Source organism: Centroberyx gerrardi, chromosome 18 (assembly GCF_048128805.1).
Source record: "Centroberyx gerrardi isolate f3 chromosome 18, fCenGer3.hap1.cur.20231027, whole genome shotgun sequence".
In the NCBI taxonomy this organism is placed as follows: Eukaryota; Metazoa; Chordata; class Actinopteri; order Beryciformes; family Berycidae; genus Centroberyx; species Centroberyx gerrardi.
Genome location: NC_136014.1, coordinates 1852145 through 1870978, shown reverse-complemented (window position 1 = coordinate 1870978; position 18834 = coordinate 1852145). Strand labels below are relative to the sequence as shown.

Here is an 18834-nt window from a genome sequence, read left to right as displayed (position 1 = left end):
AGGGACATGAAGTCCAACTGTGTTTAGTAAAGCAGACGGGATGCAGGTTGTACTAACCGGTCATCATATGGTGAAAAAATAAGACCTTTATTACTGGATTTAAGACATTTTAAAACAAGGCCTTAAATTTTGATCACTTCAGACTTTTTTTGAAGGACCTCCAGACACTCTGGGTTCGGTCTTTTCACTGTTCCACTCGCATTGAAAAGTATGGAAGAGGATTAGGGCCACATGAAAGATGTAGTCAGTTTAAAGTCAGAATTCTGAGTTGTGACTTTATTCTCAAAATACAGAACTTCCATTGAAAATCCACTGTAACACACCCATTAGTTCTGAATCTGTGCTGAGAGTCACTGAAGCACCAGAGAAATGAAGCACAAGCACTTTGCATTTCCTTTATTGTTATTGCAAGGCTTGCAACAATGACAGAAAGCTCACAGGGATAAAGGCGGGTCACAGAGGTGTCAGGTTGACCTCTGCGATGACACACGCCACACTACTACAGCATCTCAAGTCCTAAACAGTGCGGTTCTACGAGAAGAAACGTGGGGAAATATGATGCAGGCACTTCTATGTTGGTGAACAATAAGTGTATTGTGTGATCCTTCCAACGAGAGAAATGGATTCCCGGAGAGAAGCAGCAGTAGAGCGCTTCTCTTTATAATACATGAAGATACTGTAACATAAACTCAACACCATAATCTCAACATCAGGAAATACATACCGATGAAATAATCTACAGTTGTTGCTGTTGTGAAACGGACTGGAACTGGAACTGGGGTCGAGGTTAAATCACTTTCAGTTCAACTGATTTATTAAAGTTTTCATTAAATGACGGTTTCATCTTTATTTGTTATAGCGGTTATTTTTGAGAACTGGGACAAAATGTCTCGTTACTGTTGAATTGAAGCATGTTGATGAAAGTGATTAATATATTAAAACTCAAACCAATTTCAAACTCTCCAACAAAGGCTAAAAAGTTGTAATTTTGGGTGATGGTAAACTTTACACAGTTACTTAACTAAACACTTATGCATTTCTAGTAAAACAAATTTCTAGGAAAACAATAACTTAAAACCTCAAAACCTCTTCCATAATCTAGAGAGTCTCATATACTAATTTTAGTAAATTAGTATATATTTTTGTGTTTTATTTGATTTTTTTTTTTTGCTGGTTCAGCATGACTCTAGATTAAATATAGAACAATGTTTTTTATCAACAGTATAACTCATGACTTTTCCTAAAATGACAAAAATATAAAATAATTTGCAGCTTTTGTTTTGTTGCAATTAATGTCATTAATGTCAGAGATTCATTACTCACAAGAGATGAACAATATTGAACAGAAGCCTGAAGTTCAGCCTCTATTTCCTCTTTGTTTTAGTGGCAAACTGCTTATGGCAGTCTGGAGCGCCACCTACTGGACAGACTTTCTCTCTCACACACACACAATACTTGAAATGTAATGGACTGAAATGTAATGCCACCTTCACCATCTTAAAAAGGACCATAGCTGCATGTTAGGCATGTTTTTAGTCACCAAAAAAAAAGGACAAAAAAAGTGTTTTTTGTCCCAGTTTTCAAGACTGTTCCCACATAACATCCAGGTTCCTTTACATAGCCAGTGTCTTAATTGTATTTAACTCAATTTATGAACTGAAAGGGAACTGAGCCCGACCTTGAACACAACAATGGCTAAAAGGAATGTTGTTTTTATCAATAGTTTTAGCTGTGTGGGCAGAAATGTACCAAAAGATAACAAATAAAAACCATAAAAAATAGATTTTCATGAGTATATACAAAAGGTTCAGTCCATTAACACAAGCGAAGTCGCCTCCTAGCTGATGCTGTTCTAGGAAACCTGATGCACGTCTTGTCGATGGTGAAGATATTGAAGAGCTGATCCTAGATCTGTGCCTGCTGGCAAGTAAAATTTTTTCGGTGTCCTGTTTGGCCTGAGAGAGCAGAAATGAATGCTGATGGAGAAGCGGTGTGGTTGGTGGAGATTGGGTAGCCATGTGCTTACACCAGCCTATTGCTTTTTACAACGATGAGGAGAGCTTCTCAACAGACTTCAGGCGAAAGAGGTGGAAAATAATGGACACACGTCGGCAATCTCCCTGGAGGGAAGGATATCTTGATGGATGTTGTGGGTCTGCCTAGTAAACCAGCATCACTGGGAGGCTGTTAAACCAGTTCCCGGCCTGGCGGCCACTACCCGCCGCGCTCAGATCCCGTCCAGCTGGGCGGAGTCGGCCGCCGGCCCGTCGGGACCCAGTTCGCACAGGTAGAAGAGCGTCTCCGCGCTGGCCTCGGCCTCCGTCAGCGGCTCCAGGCGGATGAGGGAGCTGCGGGGGGGGCGGTCGGGCTCCGGGCCGCCGTCCAGCAGCTCCGAGGGGGGCTCGGCGGAGGTCGGGGAAGTCAGGAGGTGGGCGTCGGTGCAGCCATCCAGGAAGGCCAGCAGGGGGCAGGAGGTGTACTGGATCAACTGCTTATCTGAACACAACGGAAAACGAATTGAAAGGGAATCAAGAAGGAACAAGTCCAGACTACTGTACTGTGCAAAAGTCTTAGGCACCCTAGATTTTTTATATTAATTTTGTCTTAGATGTTTATTTATTTGTCTTCTGCATTAGTGTGTCATTTTTTGATATTTAGAAACTTTTAATTTCATTATTTTTGAAAGCATCTATGCTTTACGGAATTTTTTTACATGTGCCTAAGATTTTTGCACAGTACTGTATGTCCAGTCCCACCATGATGTACAGACCTAAATACTCAATCACTTTATTTCAATGTGATCTCTTCTATGGAGAACACAGTAACGTTAGTAAACATAGCGTGTAACATATTGCATACATACATAGAAGCACTGCTGATACAACAATGGGATTTATTATAAAATGCCAGACTAAACAGATTTAGCTACGAATATCATACAATACATGCGTACATCATACATACATCAACATATGACAGCAGTTTATGTAAACTAATAGATGAAGAATCTATAAGTATGTAAACACATCTAAATTAATTAACATACACGACAAGAAGGTGACATCACCTGGCACCAAAGATCAGCCAATTACAGGTGGTAATTTTAGTAGTATGCTTTGTACCATTAGATGTCAGGTTTTACACAGATTTGGGTTCAGGGTTAAGATAATTCTTCTCTACATATTCTCCAGGCAAGTTCAGACATGTATGCGAGTATCTGAGCAGACCCCACTCACCTGTGTTGTCTTCATCTGTCCTGCCTCTGTTTAGCTGCGCTGTGTTTTCTCTGGATGCCACGCTCTCCTTAAACATAACCCAATGACAAACATTAGATCAAAAGGACAAAACAGACCCCAAAAGCACAAGCTTATAACCTAAGAAACAGAGAAAGAAATGTCAAAAAAGTAGATTGAATCTAGACCTAGGCTACAAAAATCCACTTTAAATGGAAATCCCCATTAACATAAACTGATACACTGAAAAGGTGAGGAATGACATGAGCTTAACCCATGCTTGGGAAACTGATTCACTGTAAGACAAGCTCTTCTGTGTCTATCCTTTCTATCCAAAAACTGAAGGAAGAAAGGAGGGAGCAAATCATTACTATGGATGAAATATTCCACAGGTTGTAGTAGAACATACATTAAAAATAAAAAATGATGTCAGTCGTAACAGAAATGCAAGTAATTGGCAGAATTGACACCCTATGCAACTACTGAATGGCTTATGGGGACACTACCAACTCATACTGTACATTTTTTGTATTCATTCTCCCTTTGTCTTAGTTGTTCTTTGTCTACTGGTGTTGCTGTGAACACCCTCATAATGCTATAATCCATACTTTTCCCCATGCTTTTCATTCATACATTTCTAGTTGACACATTTCTAGTGTTGTGTCAACTACTAACTGTCAGTTGTGTACGGAAGAGGATTAGGGCCACGTGAAAAATGTATTTGAGTTCTGAGTTTAAAGTCAGAATTCTAAGATTAAAGTCAGAATTCTAAGATTAAAGTCAGAATTCTGAGATTCATTGTAATTTACGTTTTTGATTTGTCCACTTGCCCTCAACCTGCACCCTCTACTTCTACTTCAGTTAATGATTTCCTACATGATTTCCTAGAATGCCTTTCAACAACCCCCAGAGAAGGGGTGTGCACTTGTTCCATTTAGCTGTGGGTTGTACGTGACCACAGTAAAGTTCGCTTGACATTGGAAATTGGCTATTCTGTGGACATATTTTCTCAAGCAATGAAACCAGTGGTTGTAAATTGTTCTTCTTCTTATATCACAAATATATTCAATGTGATTTCACTTGTTTGCTTTACATGTTACTGAAGGTGGAAAAACAAATATCCACTGAATATCCAATATCCAGTATCAAGCTACTTTTACTACCCTTACTCAAAACGCTATATATCTTGAGGCTGCATTGCATTCTGGTCTATTGATTCTGAGGGACTGACACCAAACCCTGACGTTTACCGCTGATGTTTTAGACAGATGAAACATGTTCTGCTATCAAACTCCACTGTAGCTGCTGGAAATAAAATACACCACTAAAAAAACAAATAAACCCAGACATGCAAAGTACATTGACAAGAGCTGTGTTCAAGTGTTCTAGGGTGGATTTTTCCTATGGGTTTGTTTCCAAACAAATACGACAGATTAGATATTATGTGTTCTGGTATGTGTGATGAGGTTTTGATCCGGGGGGGTGGGGTGGGGGTGGGGGGGTTAACTGATCGGTGTTCAGTGTGTAGTAATGTTGTTTTACCTCTAGGGCGTCAGGGTCAATGCTGAACTGTTTCCCATACAGCATGGCCTGGAAATCCTCCAGACTACAGTCAATGCTGTCCAGATAGTCCATCAACTCCACCCTGGGGAAACATACACATTAAAGACCAGGTTCCAGTAATAACCACTACCTACACACAGGGTTTAATGAATGGAATGATTTCAACTTAGTGAAGGTTTAAAAAAAAAAAAAAAGCATTTAATTGAAGGGGGTTCAGATAATACAAAAAACATCTAATTGTATCAGCCTACAATTTTAGCATGGCTGACACCCTGATAAAAAGCAAGGCCAATACACGCAGGTGGTCATAATATTTCATTATTTTTGTAATTTCATAATATTTCCTATGTTTTTCATCAGTATAATTCCTGGCCTTTAAGAGTACATGGTGGTTGTTTGGCAAAACCTGAAGCTCTCCTAATATCTTTCCTCTATAAATTCTGGCAATTTGGGGAGAGAAACATGCAAATTGGTATCTAAAATAATCATTTATAAAACACGCAAGGTATGGGATGTTCAAAAGACTGATGGCGCCATTCTCCCCTGGTTCATTTACAAGCCCATTTGCTGCGATATAGGCTTGGGCCGGTATTTCAATATTACTGAATATGATTCAATTCAAGTGGGTTCCCTTTTCCACAAGCAGTAATGAGCAAATTATACCAAATGGCCATTGTTTCCTCTGATGCTTGAATAGTAACATCCTAGAAATTTGATGTAATTTGGAAAAAGAAAAAAATTCAGAAAAAGGAAAAAAATAAATAAATAAATAAATAAAGTTAAAAAAATTCTATTGTATATTGTTATATTTTGGTGGGACGGTATCGCGATATTACATTTTGGATATGGCCCAAGCCTACTTTGATATGACAGTTTTCAAAATAACCGACAGTTTTTCTTCCTGTCTCATCCTGTTGCTTTTAACTGTCTACCACCATTCATTAAACGATGGACCATGGGACTTACTTCCCCAGCAGGTTGATGTTCTGCGATATGGCTCCGCTCTCGTTCAGTATCGAGTCCATCATCTTCACCGGGTCCTCCAGACTGAGACCCGAAGGCTTGTTGAGCTGCAGGGCGCTGCTGGTCGGCACGCCGCCGTCTAAACAGGCGCTCCTCTGGCTCTCCTCTGCTTCTGCGGATACGCTCGGGTCCGTCAGTTTCATGTCGTCAGCACAGGTGGTGCTGACCTCCGTTTCAGCCGGTAGGACTGCGCAACTGTCGAACTCCACTTCCACGATCTCTACATCACTGGGGAGGGGGGGGAAATGCAAAAGAGCATGGCATTAAGAAATTTTCTTCTATATGTATATATTTACTGAATATAGAACATTTATACATTGCCAATTATAGTTTCAAGTTAATCAAGTTAATTTGGCATAATATGGAAGAAATAAAATAAAATACCCCCCCAAAAAACGTGCGCTAATATCGTATATCACGATATTTGGGTGGGACAGTATCGCGATATCAAATTTCGACCAAGCCTACTACGAGTGCTCTCCTCTATGAAGATGAACTGTTCTGAACTTTAGAAAGACACCAGGCAATGTGTTTTCCCAAAGCGGCCACTATCCAGTCACCTTGCAGCTGCTCCCAATTTACTTTCATGTATAAATTGTGGTGGCGGTTTGAAAGAAAACGAATAGTGTGAACTGTAGTCAAACCTTTGGTCGAGGAACCTGGACGAACCCTCGGTGATCTCGGCCATCGCCTCGGCGTCCTCGTCCGTCACGTCGCAGATGATGACGTCGTCCGATAGCTCAGAACTCTTCACACCATTTAGACTGTTGACAGACGACTAGGGAGGACACGACAAGTCAAAATCTGGACTGTAGACTTATGTTGTAACACAACAGATATCCCAGAATATGCATATATTCGGAAAACAAATACCAATGTAGGTGTATAAAAAGTAAAATATGCTGTTGTATTGAAAAATGTGTCACGTTAAAGGATGCCGGCTCTTACAACACAAGGTGTTCTAGTGGGAAAGAAGATGACCATATGCATATCCCATGAAATATTTAGCAGCAGTGTAGTTGAAGAAAGAGAACACTGCACACTGCTGCCACTGCTCTATTTTTCTATCATGTGAGTTGTTTTTAAATAGTGTGGAATCATGTGATTGGGAAATGATGTCACTTGTTGAAATAAACTGACCACAGGTGGTGATAGTGACTGATAGGAATACATCGGATCATAGGGATTTTCTTTGGGGAACAATTCCCATGTTTATGTGAAAGAGCAGCTGGCAACTAGGGAAAGACCTTGTGACAGCATGGAAAGACAGCTGACAGGCGGAAACAGACCCCATCGGGCCTGCCATGGGCTAGCTACCCGTGGTAGGAGGAATCCAGCACTGTTAGTGTATGGGTCCCACCCACCCCTGGCTACGGAAAGTTCAACTAAGAAAATACCCCCAGAGTCAGCGAGAGCGGGGGTGGAAGACGACTCACTGGCAGACAACACGGCAATTGACCCAGGAACGAAACAGACAACGAGTACCATGAGCAGAACTATACCTGAGATTACAACACCTGCACCAGGAAACAAGCTCCAGAGTTGCATTTGTGGCTGGGCGAAGGTAACATCCACTGCAGGCCTGAGAATACATCAAGGCAGGAAAAAGGTGGTGGAACAGGGACCTCGCATCGACCACTACTTCCTAAGAAGCAAGTCGAGTCAGTCAAGTGAAGTTCAGCGGCAGGACGAAAACCAAAGTCCGCAGGACATCAATCCCCCTGTCCCAGAGGAGGAGGAGGATTCAAGCACAGCGGAGCACCACGAGCCTAGCCTACCACAACCTGCAACCGAGACTAAGATCCAGGGGCGAAAGCCGCTAATCAAGTGGCCAAAATCCTGTGAGAAAAAGGAGTGGGAAACGGTCAACACAGACCTCAGCAAAATCTTGGAGCAACTGGGGGGAACTGCAGTGAAGAAACTGGAGAGAATGGGAGAACTGATCTACAACTACGGAGCTGAACGCTTTGGAGCTGTGGAGAAGAAGAAGAATACATCATCCATCCCAACTAAGTCCAGGAGGCAGCAGGAAATAGAGCGACTGGTCAAGGAGAGAAGGCAGCTGAAGAAGCAGTGGAGGAAAGCCTCAGAGGAGGAGAAGGAGGGAATAGACCTGCTGCAGGCAGAAATCAGGAACCGGCTAACAGCACTGAGGAGAGCTGAGAACCTGAGAAAGAGGCGCAGGAAGAAGGAACAGACAAGGTCAAGCTTCTTCAAAGACCCCTTCAAGTTTGTGAAGGGTCTGTTCACGAAGGAGAAAAGTGGCAAACTCGTAGCGTCGAAGAAAGAACTCGAAGCCCACCTGGGAAAAACCCACATCGACAGCAGGCAGCACGAACAGATCACCCTTCCACCTGACATGCCACCAATACATCCCCCAGAACACCAGTTGCACGTCAGCCCTCCTAAGTGGAGTGAAGTGGAAAGAACTGTACGTCGGGCAAGAGCCTCATCCTCTCCTGGGCCCAACGGGGTCCCATACAGGCTCTACAAAAACGCACCAGACGTCTTACGTTTTCTGTGGAGACTGATGAAGGTGGTGTGGCAGAAACAAGCAATACCAACAGCCTGGCGGAGGGCAGGAGGCATCCTAATCCCAAAGGAAAAGGACTCTGCTGCTGACATCAGCCAGTTTCGCCAAATCAGCCTCCTGAACGTTGAAGGCAAAATCTTTTTCAGCATAGTGGCTCACAGGCTGTCTGTCTACCTAGAAAGGAACCGCTTTATCAACACATCGGTGCAGAAAGCAGGAATTCCAGGCTTTTCTGGGTGTTTGGAGCACTTGAGCATGATATGGCACCAAATCCAAGCCGCCAAAAGGGATGGAAGAGATCTCCACCTAGTGTTCCTGGACCTCGCCAACGCTTTTGGCTCGGTTCCTCACAACCTCCTTTGGACTGCGTTCAACTTCTTCAGGGTCCCAGAGGCTATCACTGCCCTTGTCAAAACCTACTTCCAGGACGTGCAGCTATGCCTGACGAGTACAGAGTACACCACAGCATGGCAACGTCTGGAAGTAGGCATCATGGCAGGATGCACCATCTCCCCGCTAGCCTTCACCATGGCCATGGAGGTCATCATCTGAGCATCACGGTGGGTGGTAGGAGGAGAGCAGCTAAAACCTGGCCTGCGGCTCCCTCCCATCAGGGCATACATGGATGATATGACCACACTCACCACAACCAAGGCATGCACCATGCGACTGCTGAGAAAGCTGCAGGAGAACATCGAGTGGGCCCGGATGAATATAAAGCCGAGCAAGTCCAGGAGCATATCAATCGTCAAGGGGAAGCTGTCAGATCAACGCTTCCACATTGGTGATGAGCCCATACCAACTGTGAAAGAGAAGCCAGTCAAAAGCCTGGGACGCTGGTACGATGCAACCCTCAAGGATACAGACCAAGTGGACCAGCTTAGGCAGGACACCACCAGCGGCCTTGAGAGTATCGATAAGTCCATGTTCGCTGGCAGGTTGAAGCTCTGGTGCCTTCAATTCGGTCTCCAACCCCGCTGATGTGGCCATTGACCATCTACGAGGCCCCAATCTCAAAGGTCGACAAGCTGGAGAGGATGATCAGCTCATTCACCAGAAAGTGGCTAGGTCTCCCCAGGTGCCTTAGCAACATAGGGCTCGATGGAAAAGGCTTCCCGGAACTTCCCGTCTCCAGTCTTTCAGAGGAGTACAAGTGCACCAAAGTAAGGCTGGAGATGACGCTGACAGAATCCCATGACCCATTTGTAGCCCAAACTGCTCCCACCCTGGCAACTGGGAGGAAGACCCCGTCAGCAGCTACACAACAGGCAAAGTCAGCCCTCAAGCACAGGGACATCGTCGGCCACGTGCAACAAGGGAGAGGAGGCCTCGGCCTTGGAGAGAGCAAACCATCCTGGTACAAGGCCACTGCATCTCAGCGACGAGGTCTCGTGGTCGAGGAGGTGCGCCGGCAAGAACAGGCAGCGAGGTGCACAAAGGCCGTTTCTCAAGCAAAGCAAGGGCAGTGGATGAGATGGGAGGGAGTTGAGAAGAGAAAGTTCTTGGGACAGTTGTGGGACATGGAAGCATTTCGAACCAGCTTCATTATACGAGCCACATACGATGTCCTGCCATCTCCCAAGAACCTCAGCCAATGGTACGGCGAAGACCCTACGTGCCCCCTCTGTCCATCTCCAGCAAACCTGAAGCACATTCTTGTCGGCTGCAAGACAAGCCTTACACAAGGCCGTTACACCTGGCGGCACAACCAGGTACTGAAGTGCCTAGCAGCTACGCTGGAGAGCAGACGGACAACCATCAACGCCCTGCCTCCTCTGTCATCCCATCCTGCATCTGCAAGAGAGTTTGTCCGTGAAGGTGCAAAGCAGCCCAAGGCCTGTACTTCAATTCCAGAGGCCGGGCAGTTGGGAGCGGCACGGGACTGGAAGTTACTGGCGGACCTGGAACAGAGGCTCTGCTTCCCATCTGAGATCGCCACGACCAACCTCAGACCGGACCTCGTGCTTTGGTCCACCTCACTTCGCACCGTCTACATCATAGAGCTTACAGTGCCCTGGGAGGACGCTGTGGGCGAGGCCTATGAACGTAAGAGGCTTAAGTACGCTGAGCTGGCAGCCAACGCTGAACAACATAGCTGGAAAGCAAAGGTTCGCCCAGTGGAAGTTGGATGCAGAGGCTTCGTAGGCATGTCACCTACCAGGCTGCTTAAGGACATGGGAATCCGAGGCCAGGCCCAACATCAAGCCATCAAAGCCCTCTCCAGTGCTGCTGAAAGGGCGAGCCAGTGGCTCTGGATTAAGAGGAGAGACAACACCTGGGCTCCGAAATAACATCAAGAACGAGATGACGTCAAGGGGGGTGAGCCTGGGACGCCAGGCCTCATCGCTGAACCCTCTGGAGGTGTAGTGGGCTCATCAGTGAAACGCTGAGGAAGGAGGGCGCCCACTTGAAAACCCTGAGGTCTCATCGTCATCAGCAAGGTCTCAAGGTATGTGCAAACAAGGGATTGTATCACCTAGTCCTAAATAGAACTGTAATTACTGTGTAGGTATTGGTATGCACTGACCTGCTCCACACACGCTTTGTCATCATAGATTTGATGAATGAATTTGGGCTTTTTTCCATTGCTGTTCATAAGGAGCGGCCTAGCAAAAAAAAGGGACAGAACAATATTGACAATACATTCTATACTCATAGCCTGGATTTCATAGTTTATATTATTTGTTTATATTATTTGCATATAAATATAGGTGTAATCATTTACGTAAAGATTTAATAACAGCGTAATCAGCTGATCGCCAATCTGATTGTCGATTAAAATTTTGCATTTTATCCGGACTTTCTGCTAACAGCACATGTAAAAGTCAACAGCAGGCATAATAAAATCAATAAATCCCTAACCCTGGAAATAAATCACAGTTTTTATTCAAACATAGTTATTACATGTTAGTGTGCTGGATTAAGCAGGTTTTAATTCTGCCCAACACATGAAACTGTTTAATCAAATAGGCTATGACATTCATAACACAACATCAGAAATGAATATGTGTGAGCTGTCAAATTGCCTCATATTTTTTACCTCATACCTACTGAGAATGTCTATCAGCTGATTATGATTATTATCCTAGCTGGTAGGATGTAACATACTTTGTGATCTCACCTTTTGCGTTTCAAATTCAGAATGCGGTTGTTCTGTACCAATGTGACGATGAAATGTATCAGCTGGAAAAAAGTAAAGAGTATTGCATTCAACGTCATGTGCAGTTTTGCAGTATTTCCTTATGCTGTGATGCCAATGCTGTATCACGGTGAAAACAATACACTGTCATATAGCCCAATATATGAAGTGATCCCTCCAGCATGGTGCTAACGCACCTTCTTGATGAGTTGTTGTTGGTGTGCGTGTTTCTGTCGTAGATCTGAGATCTCTCTCCATAGTGCTTCATTCTCTCTGGAAAATGAAGCAAAAAAGCACATTAAGGTGGAAAAATGTCCATTTCCACTGCTGCTTCTAATTAAATCCCAGCTCCCCTTTGAGTAGATAAACCAGGGTGGCATTTCATGCAATTTTGCAGCTTTCTGCATGGCTTGTGATATTTTAAATAAATGGTGTATGACCAAAACCTCAACTCGTCCCTTGTGGTATCAAAATCATCTTAGAATTGGGAGAAATTCTTATATTCTTACATATTTTACGTCAAGAATTACAGTAAATGCCATTTTCAAAACATTAGAAATTAGCTTTATAACCACTTATTAAACATGTTTCAAGTGTGTTATAGCTACACTTACAATCTCCTATAAACACGTACTTCACAGAAAGTGTCACCCTGGGTTTTAATAGAGTTAATAGACATTTTAACACTTTGGAAGGCCTTAAATTTAGATAATTTACTTTACAGTTTTTTTTAGGGACTCCTGGATACCCTGTTGTCGAACAGACAAATGAGCACATGTTAAGCAATATAGTCAATGGCTTGTGTTTTATTTTTGTAATTTTCTACATGCAACTACAGCATGTATACTGCAAACATGCTAGAGCATGTCAGGACGTGTGTATGCCGGTTCTTTTTTTTATTTTAGGATATGTTTTGGTCCAGGTTTTCAATACATGTCTGTATTTCTAACATTTCTTCCAATTGCCCTGCATTCCTGGGGTTTGCTGGGATAAACTGTACAAGGTTTGATGCCAACCTTTTCAGTGTTGCCAGCCTGGCGTCCATGCTCTCCTGTTTGCCGTGGAGGCTGTGGACACTGGCCAGGATCTTGGTCAGGTCCTCCTGTCTGATCTTGCCCTCCTCCGGCCGGGCATTGGAAACCTGCGAGGCAAAAACGATAATCAAATCTCATTGGTACATCTATTCTCAGTACCACTGGCCAGCTGGGAGCATAAAGGACAGCGCAGTCGTGATCTGCGGATTAGCTATTATCAAGACATGAAGCTAGTTAAAAAAATATTGAAGAAGAATTTGACAACAAGCTTTAGAAAAGAGGTGAAAACAGTAACACAGCTGGCCTGCATGTGGATATTGGTTTATATCATTATGTCTCAATGAAATCTCCACATAGCACACATTAGTTTCAGGATTTGTTATAAGGTCTGATATCGCTTATTGCAGGTGTAAGTACATATTTGGTCGTGTTCCATTTCTTTAAGCTTCTCCCCTGCATTGCGAAGTTGATAACCAATCACAGCACAGAGGAGGAAGGTCGGACAGATCTACAGATCCTACTACTGTGATTTTCAATTGACCTTTGGTCCAATGTTTTAGAATATAATTTTGCCAAATAGCATTTTTATTGAGACAACATAGCAGAGGGATACTATTTAGGAGAGACAGTTCCTGTTTGAGAGACCAGATCTACTTTTATTTTTAAATACTAATTTTAGTTTAAAGCAAGAATAGAAATGCAAATTGACGAAGGACCCAAGATTGCTGTATTGTCTTAAAAGTGGGATCTGTTTTTGAATATGTTCACGAACGTGTTAAATGTCAGTTTTCAGGCTATTTTCGTGGCCTTATTCAAATGAATGGGAAGTAAGAATCCTAACGCTACAAACTCGTCCAGCTGCATCCGATCTTGGTGATTCGTTTATATTCTGGTTTTCATGGTGGTCAAATGCCAAATAACCCCTATGTTTAAACTAAGTGGAATATTGCTTTAAGTTACTCTTTAAAGGTCCCATATTCTCCACTTTCCAGTGTTTTATTTTATGTCTTGAGTCTATTAAAAACCATTTGTGTGGTGTCATGCACCAAAAACACTCTCAATCCATTTTTACATGTTCATTTTCCAGCATCTCTCTGAGCCTTACCAAGAACAGGCTGTTTCTGTCGCTGTCTTCAAGGCTCATTAATATTAACGACCCTCTGTTCTGACTGGCTAACCATTTCAAGAGTGAAACGTGAGACACCACAGCCCGGCAGCTACAGGTAGGGGAAACTCTCTGGTAAATAAACAATGGCAACCGCTCAACCGCTTTGAGCGAACCTTTGTGACGCCACAAAGTTACAGAAGTCCAAACGGCTCATTTAGAGGCTCGCTTTTCTAATATGGATTGTGTGGATTTAGTTGGCGGCCGTGCGTTTTGATACTTTCACCATGTTTAGATAGCACATTCAACTCCTTTAGAATCAAAGAGGCAAGGGGAATCCCGTTTTCCACAATGTGGGACTTTTATGCGTAATATCACTTTTGGCCAGCAGATGTCGCTAGACCCTGTGGTGGGGTGTGTTTTGTCAAAGCAGCTATCTATGCTTGTCAGGTGATGTGGGAAACCCTAGCCTTGTGCTAGGCTACATTTTAAATTACCAAATCAAGTTCATTTAAATCAGACAAATAAAAAAAAAAACCTCTCCGGATCACTGAGAGGTGAATCCACATGCTGACCTTCCTCTTGATGTTTTCCAGCAAGTCATCCTGTCCGTGTTTGAAGTAGGGGTGCTGGAACTCCACTGGTCCGTCTCTCTCCTGCTTCACAATGCCCGTGTCAATGTGCATCACCTTACGAAATCCATCTGCACAGAGGGAAATATATCAAACAACGGCAGAAGACGCGCACACCTTCGTACATGTATGTACGCTACAACAGAGACATGCAAAAACAAACACACACACGCACAGGGTGCAGCCATTTAAGGGCACATGATACCCTCCTTGTCATGTGATGGAGGGACACAATGTGTGCTGCCGTAATGGAGTGCACAGAAACAAACCAACCCCTAAACATGACAGATGAGTGAGAAGAGAAATGTAGCCTAGCATAGTTAATCTAGTTTAGATACCGTAAATCCTCTAATATTGGCCCGGGCCTTTATTTACCTCAACTGCAGAGGGTACCAGGCCTTTATTGGAAGCAGGCTTATATTAGAGACAGGCCTTTATTTCTAATTCCCTCTGTTTGATAAGTATATTTGCTCATATTTTAGTACGAAGCCTCCTTGTTTTCTGATCTGCTTCTGTTGGGGTTCGTTAGGTAGCCGTTTTTTTGTTATTGCAATGCATTACCAATAATTACGGTAATCGACGACGGCATGCTCCAGAGACTTCCGCCGGCCGAGCCATCTTGTGGCACTTGTACGTTACTACAAACTACAGTTACAAACAGGCACCAGAGTTTACCGGTATCCACCGTTGTTTGCATGCAAGCTGAAGCTAACTGAACCTAATAGAATCTATATAGTTATATCATATCGGCGTTGGAGGTTTCGGTGCGCCGAGGGCTAGTCTTGTTTCCTTTGTTTTTTTCCCCCAGCCTGTATTTGAGGCCGGCCTTTATTTGTTTGTGTCGACCACGCCCCCGGCCATTATCGGAGACCCGGCTTGTAATTGACTACAGGCCACTATTAGAGGATTTACGGTAGTATGGAAGTCTTGAAAGACTTTTTTTCTCATAATTCTGACTTTATATCTCAGAATTCCAACTTTTTTTTTTTTTTTTTTTTTACACGATTCTCACTTTATATCTCGGAATTCTGACGGGGGGGTTTTTCGCGAGAGAAAAAACAAAGTCAGAATTCAGAGATATAAAGTCAGAATTCTGAGAAATAAAGTCAGAAGTGGAAGAAATAAAGTCAGAATTCTGAGATATAATATCTAATTTACATGTGGTGCACTACAATAAAACAAAAATCAGTTGTAAATATCAACATAGTTTTGTTATGAGATCTTGGGAAAAAATGCATCTTAACAAGAGATATGGAAATGTACATAGACTTTGAATGTTTCTCTTGATACATTTGGCCACTGAACAGAGCAAATTGTGGGTTGTTGGCTAGCTTCCACCACTGATTCAGAGCCGGGCAGGAGGAAATAATCCACCCTGATGGTACGTCACCACCCAGCTGGGAGCCCTTAAACGAGTGAGTGACTACAGACAGACCCAACAGATGCAAAATGAAACGTTACCCCCGCTAGTCACCAGAAAGCATAGGGGCATTCCAATACAGCAACTGCAAAGCCTAGACTAAAACCAGCAGGTGGTCAGAGAAGTACAGAGACATACAGATGGACATACACATATTGAGCTGCCTGATGAAGCTTGCCATGTTGTTGTGCTTGAAGAACTTGGGGAGGATCTCCTTGGCGAAGCGCTGCTCGTCCAGCACAAGGAAACTGTTGCCCTCCTGGAAAATCATCAACATGACAAACATCACAACTGCTGTATTGATGCTGTAACGTGGTAGTCTGCTAACTAACTCGCAGACTTGGGGGGCAAATTGCAAACATATGCCCATCATTTTTTATCTAATAAAACATTTGATGAAAATAATTTGCTCCTGTTTTATGGAAAAGACGAGAGTTGTGACTGTTGAATGCACACAAAGAGCACCGTTACAAAGGCGGTGGTGTATCTTCTCCTGTGTTTACCAGGAAGAATAGAGGAGGTGAAATTTACACCACGGTATCAGTAACAGCTTCGTTTGTTGTCTCACCATCATTTATCATTATTGATATAACCTCGTTTTTTTTTACGCATTTTTACATTTACAGTTATCTTCGTTGAAAGGCCACAAGAAGTAATGTGGCATCTAATAAGGATTACCTGCTAGCTAGCAAACAGGTAAACAATGAAAGAAAATGGCTAGCTAGCTAACTGTTGTTTAACTCTAGCTAATGCTTGTCAGTTGCGTTGCAACTAGCAGGTGGGGCTAGCATGCATAGCTGATAGAGTGGGCTGGTGATATCTACTTGTTATTTGTATCGCTGTGTGGCGTGGCAAGATGCTACTCATGCTAACTTAAGGCGAACCTCGCCAGCTAGTGGTTGCTTTGCGTTAGCTTAACTGGCACGCGAACGGAGTACAGTTTAACGTTACCTGACTCCAACAGATAAATTCATTGGTATCTGCATCCTCGACCAGCGTCCAGAGCTTGGTGAGGAAAGCTGGGACGTTAGAGTTGTGTTTCATCTCGCAAATTCAGCAATGAACACACTCTGATCCAAAATGCGCAGTGTGTGCTCTGTTTTATGGACGAAAAGCTAAACAAGTCTGTCGCTCTGAGGAAAATGCCCTACAACTTCCGGTTCCAGAGCACGGGAGCGGATTGGTCAAATATTAACTTACGTAAGAGCGCTCACGTGGAATTCCATGCAAACAAAATGGGCTACTGAGTACTTTAAATGTAGGATTTTATCTAGTTTTAGTTTTATGAACATAAAGGAAAATATACAAAACTAGAGAAATATGTAGAAATCATAGAAATCATATAAATATTTAGAAGCATATAGAAATAAGGAAAAATTTAAATACACTGAAATAAAAAGAAATATATAGGTTAAATACATAGAAACAGAAATATGTGGAAATATAACTTTATATAGAAACTAATTGGTCTTCAATCAAATTTTATTTGAACCCTCTAATGCTTGTGTTTCAGTTTGAAATAATCAAATTACTCATCAACAAGATTCCTTGGAGTTCTGATTGATGAAATTGTGAATTGGAAGAACCATGTTCACCTAGTTTGAAATAAAATAACTCATTCTCTTGGTATCATCAGCAAAATCAGTAGCTTGGTTCATCAGTTTGTTAACACTCTATTACAGTTGGACTGTACGGAAGAGGATTAGGGCCACATGAAAAATGTATTTAAGTTCTGAGTTTAAAGTCAGAATTTTGAGAATAAAGTCAAATTCTGACTTTAAACTCAGAATTCTGAGGATATAATGTCAGCAACTTTATTCTCAGAATTCTGACTTTAAACTCAGAACTCAAATACATTTTTCACATGTGGCCCTAATCCTCTTCCGTACTAACTAACCTACAATACAAGACATGAATCATTTCCACCTTCCAAGATGTCAAACTTCTTATTGTGAAAGCTCTATTAGATATAGAGGATTCTGACTATGGACCTATTACAGTAACATTGCAAATCAGTCTACATCACACAAAAACTTCAGATATAGACTTATGAATGATGAACCAAACTGCTTGAACTGTCCATGCTGTCCAACTTTCTTTCTCTCTCTCTTTCTCTCCTCACTCTCACAAGTAGATGCTGGATGTTACACACTCACAGATATACAGTACATACACATACACAGTAAGAACATTATTTGGCAAATGAGTCTGCTAGTTAACTCAAAATTGGGGAACATTTTTGTCTTACATCTTGTTTTGAACAAGTAGTTTTGTTGAACGCTGGTTGTTGCTTCCACTTGACTCCTTCTGACACATACACACATGCACATGCACATGCACACACACAAATGCACACACACATGTAAACACAACTGTACTCTCTTTATTCGCTTGCCTTTAAAGTATTTATTTCATTGTCACTTATTTTTGAAATGTTTTACTTGCATTTTGTTTGTTTTGTGAGATTTCAGTAAAAGCCCCTAGGTTTTTTTTTTTTTTATCTCACCTGCACAATTTGTTGCACTTGTTTATATATAGGCTATATATGTTTCATTACATTGTACAAATAAACTTAAACTTGTAAACCACCTAACTCACTTTACCCACCAATTTATGTAAAAAAAAAAAAAAGTTTATCACCTTATTAGGCTGACATTAATCTATAGGAGGTAAATTCACAGAACACATCACAGTAAGTAGTCTCAAACTGATGTCTAAGTTATATGTAAATAGGATCCTTTTAAGGAAAACCACATATTACTGTAATGCTGTTCTGAAATTCTAATTACAACCAACCAACTGTAGTGACAACTCTGCTTGACCACTAGATGGCAACCTTGATTCATTAGAAAACCTGTGTGTGTTTCAGCACTACTGTATACAGCCTGCCTGCTGTCAGTACAACTGTATACAACCTGCCTGCTGACAGTACTAATAGGTAGACTCTAATAGAGAATAGCGGAGTCAAGACGGATTGAAGACAATGCAAAGGTTTGGATTTTTCCAATGGATTTTTCTCCACTCCAGTCCGGAGGTGGAGCTGTTGTCCACAAGGGGGCGTGGCATTGTTCTGTTCAAAATTGTCTCCCATAGTAAAGTAAGGCAGTGATTCTCAACCTTTTTCATATCAAGGACCCCTAATTCAGTCCATA

General features: G+C 42.4%; 1 protein-coding gene across 1 annotated transcript; it reads right to left on the bottom strand.

The window, feature by feature from the left end:
- Positions 1–381: 381 nt before the first annotated feature.
- Positions 382–16818, bottom strand: hsf2 (heat shock transcription factor 2). The gene is made up of 12 exons (XM_078290101.1): positions 16634–16818; positions 15833–15941; positions 14206–14333; positions 12508–12632; positions 11689–11764; positions 11474–11535; positions 10880–10958; positions 6464–6597; positions 5763–6047; positions 4776–4878; positions 3237–3303; positions 382–2496 (listed from the first exon to the last, which is right to left on the bottom strand). The coding sequence occupies exons 1-12, from the start codon at positions 16724–16726 to the stop codon at positions 2228–2230; spliced, it is 1530 nt and encodes a 509-aa protein (XP_078146227.1). The 5' UTR covers positions 16727–16818; the 3' UTR covers positions 382–2227.
- Positions 16819–18834: the final 2016 nt, after the last annotated feature.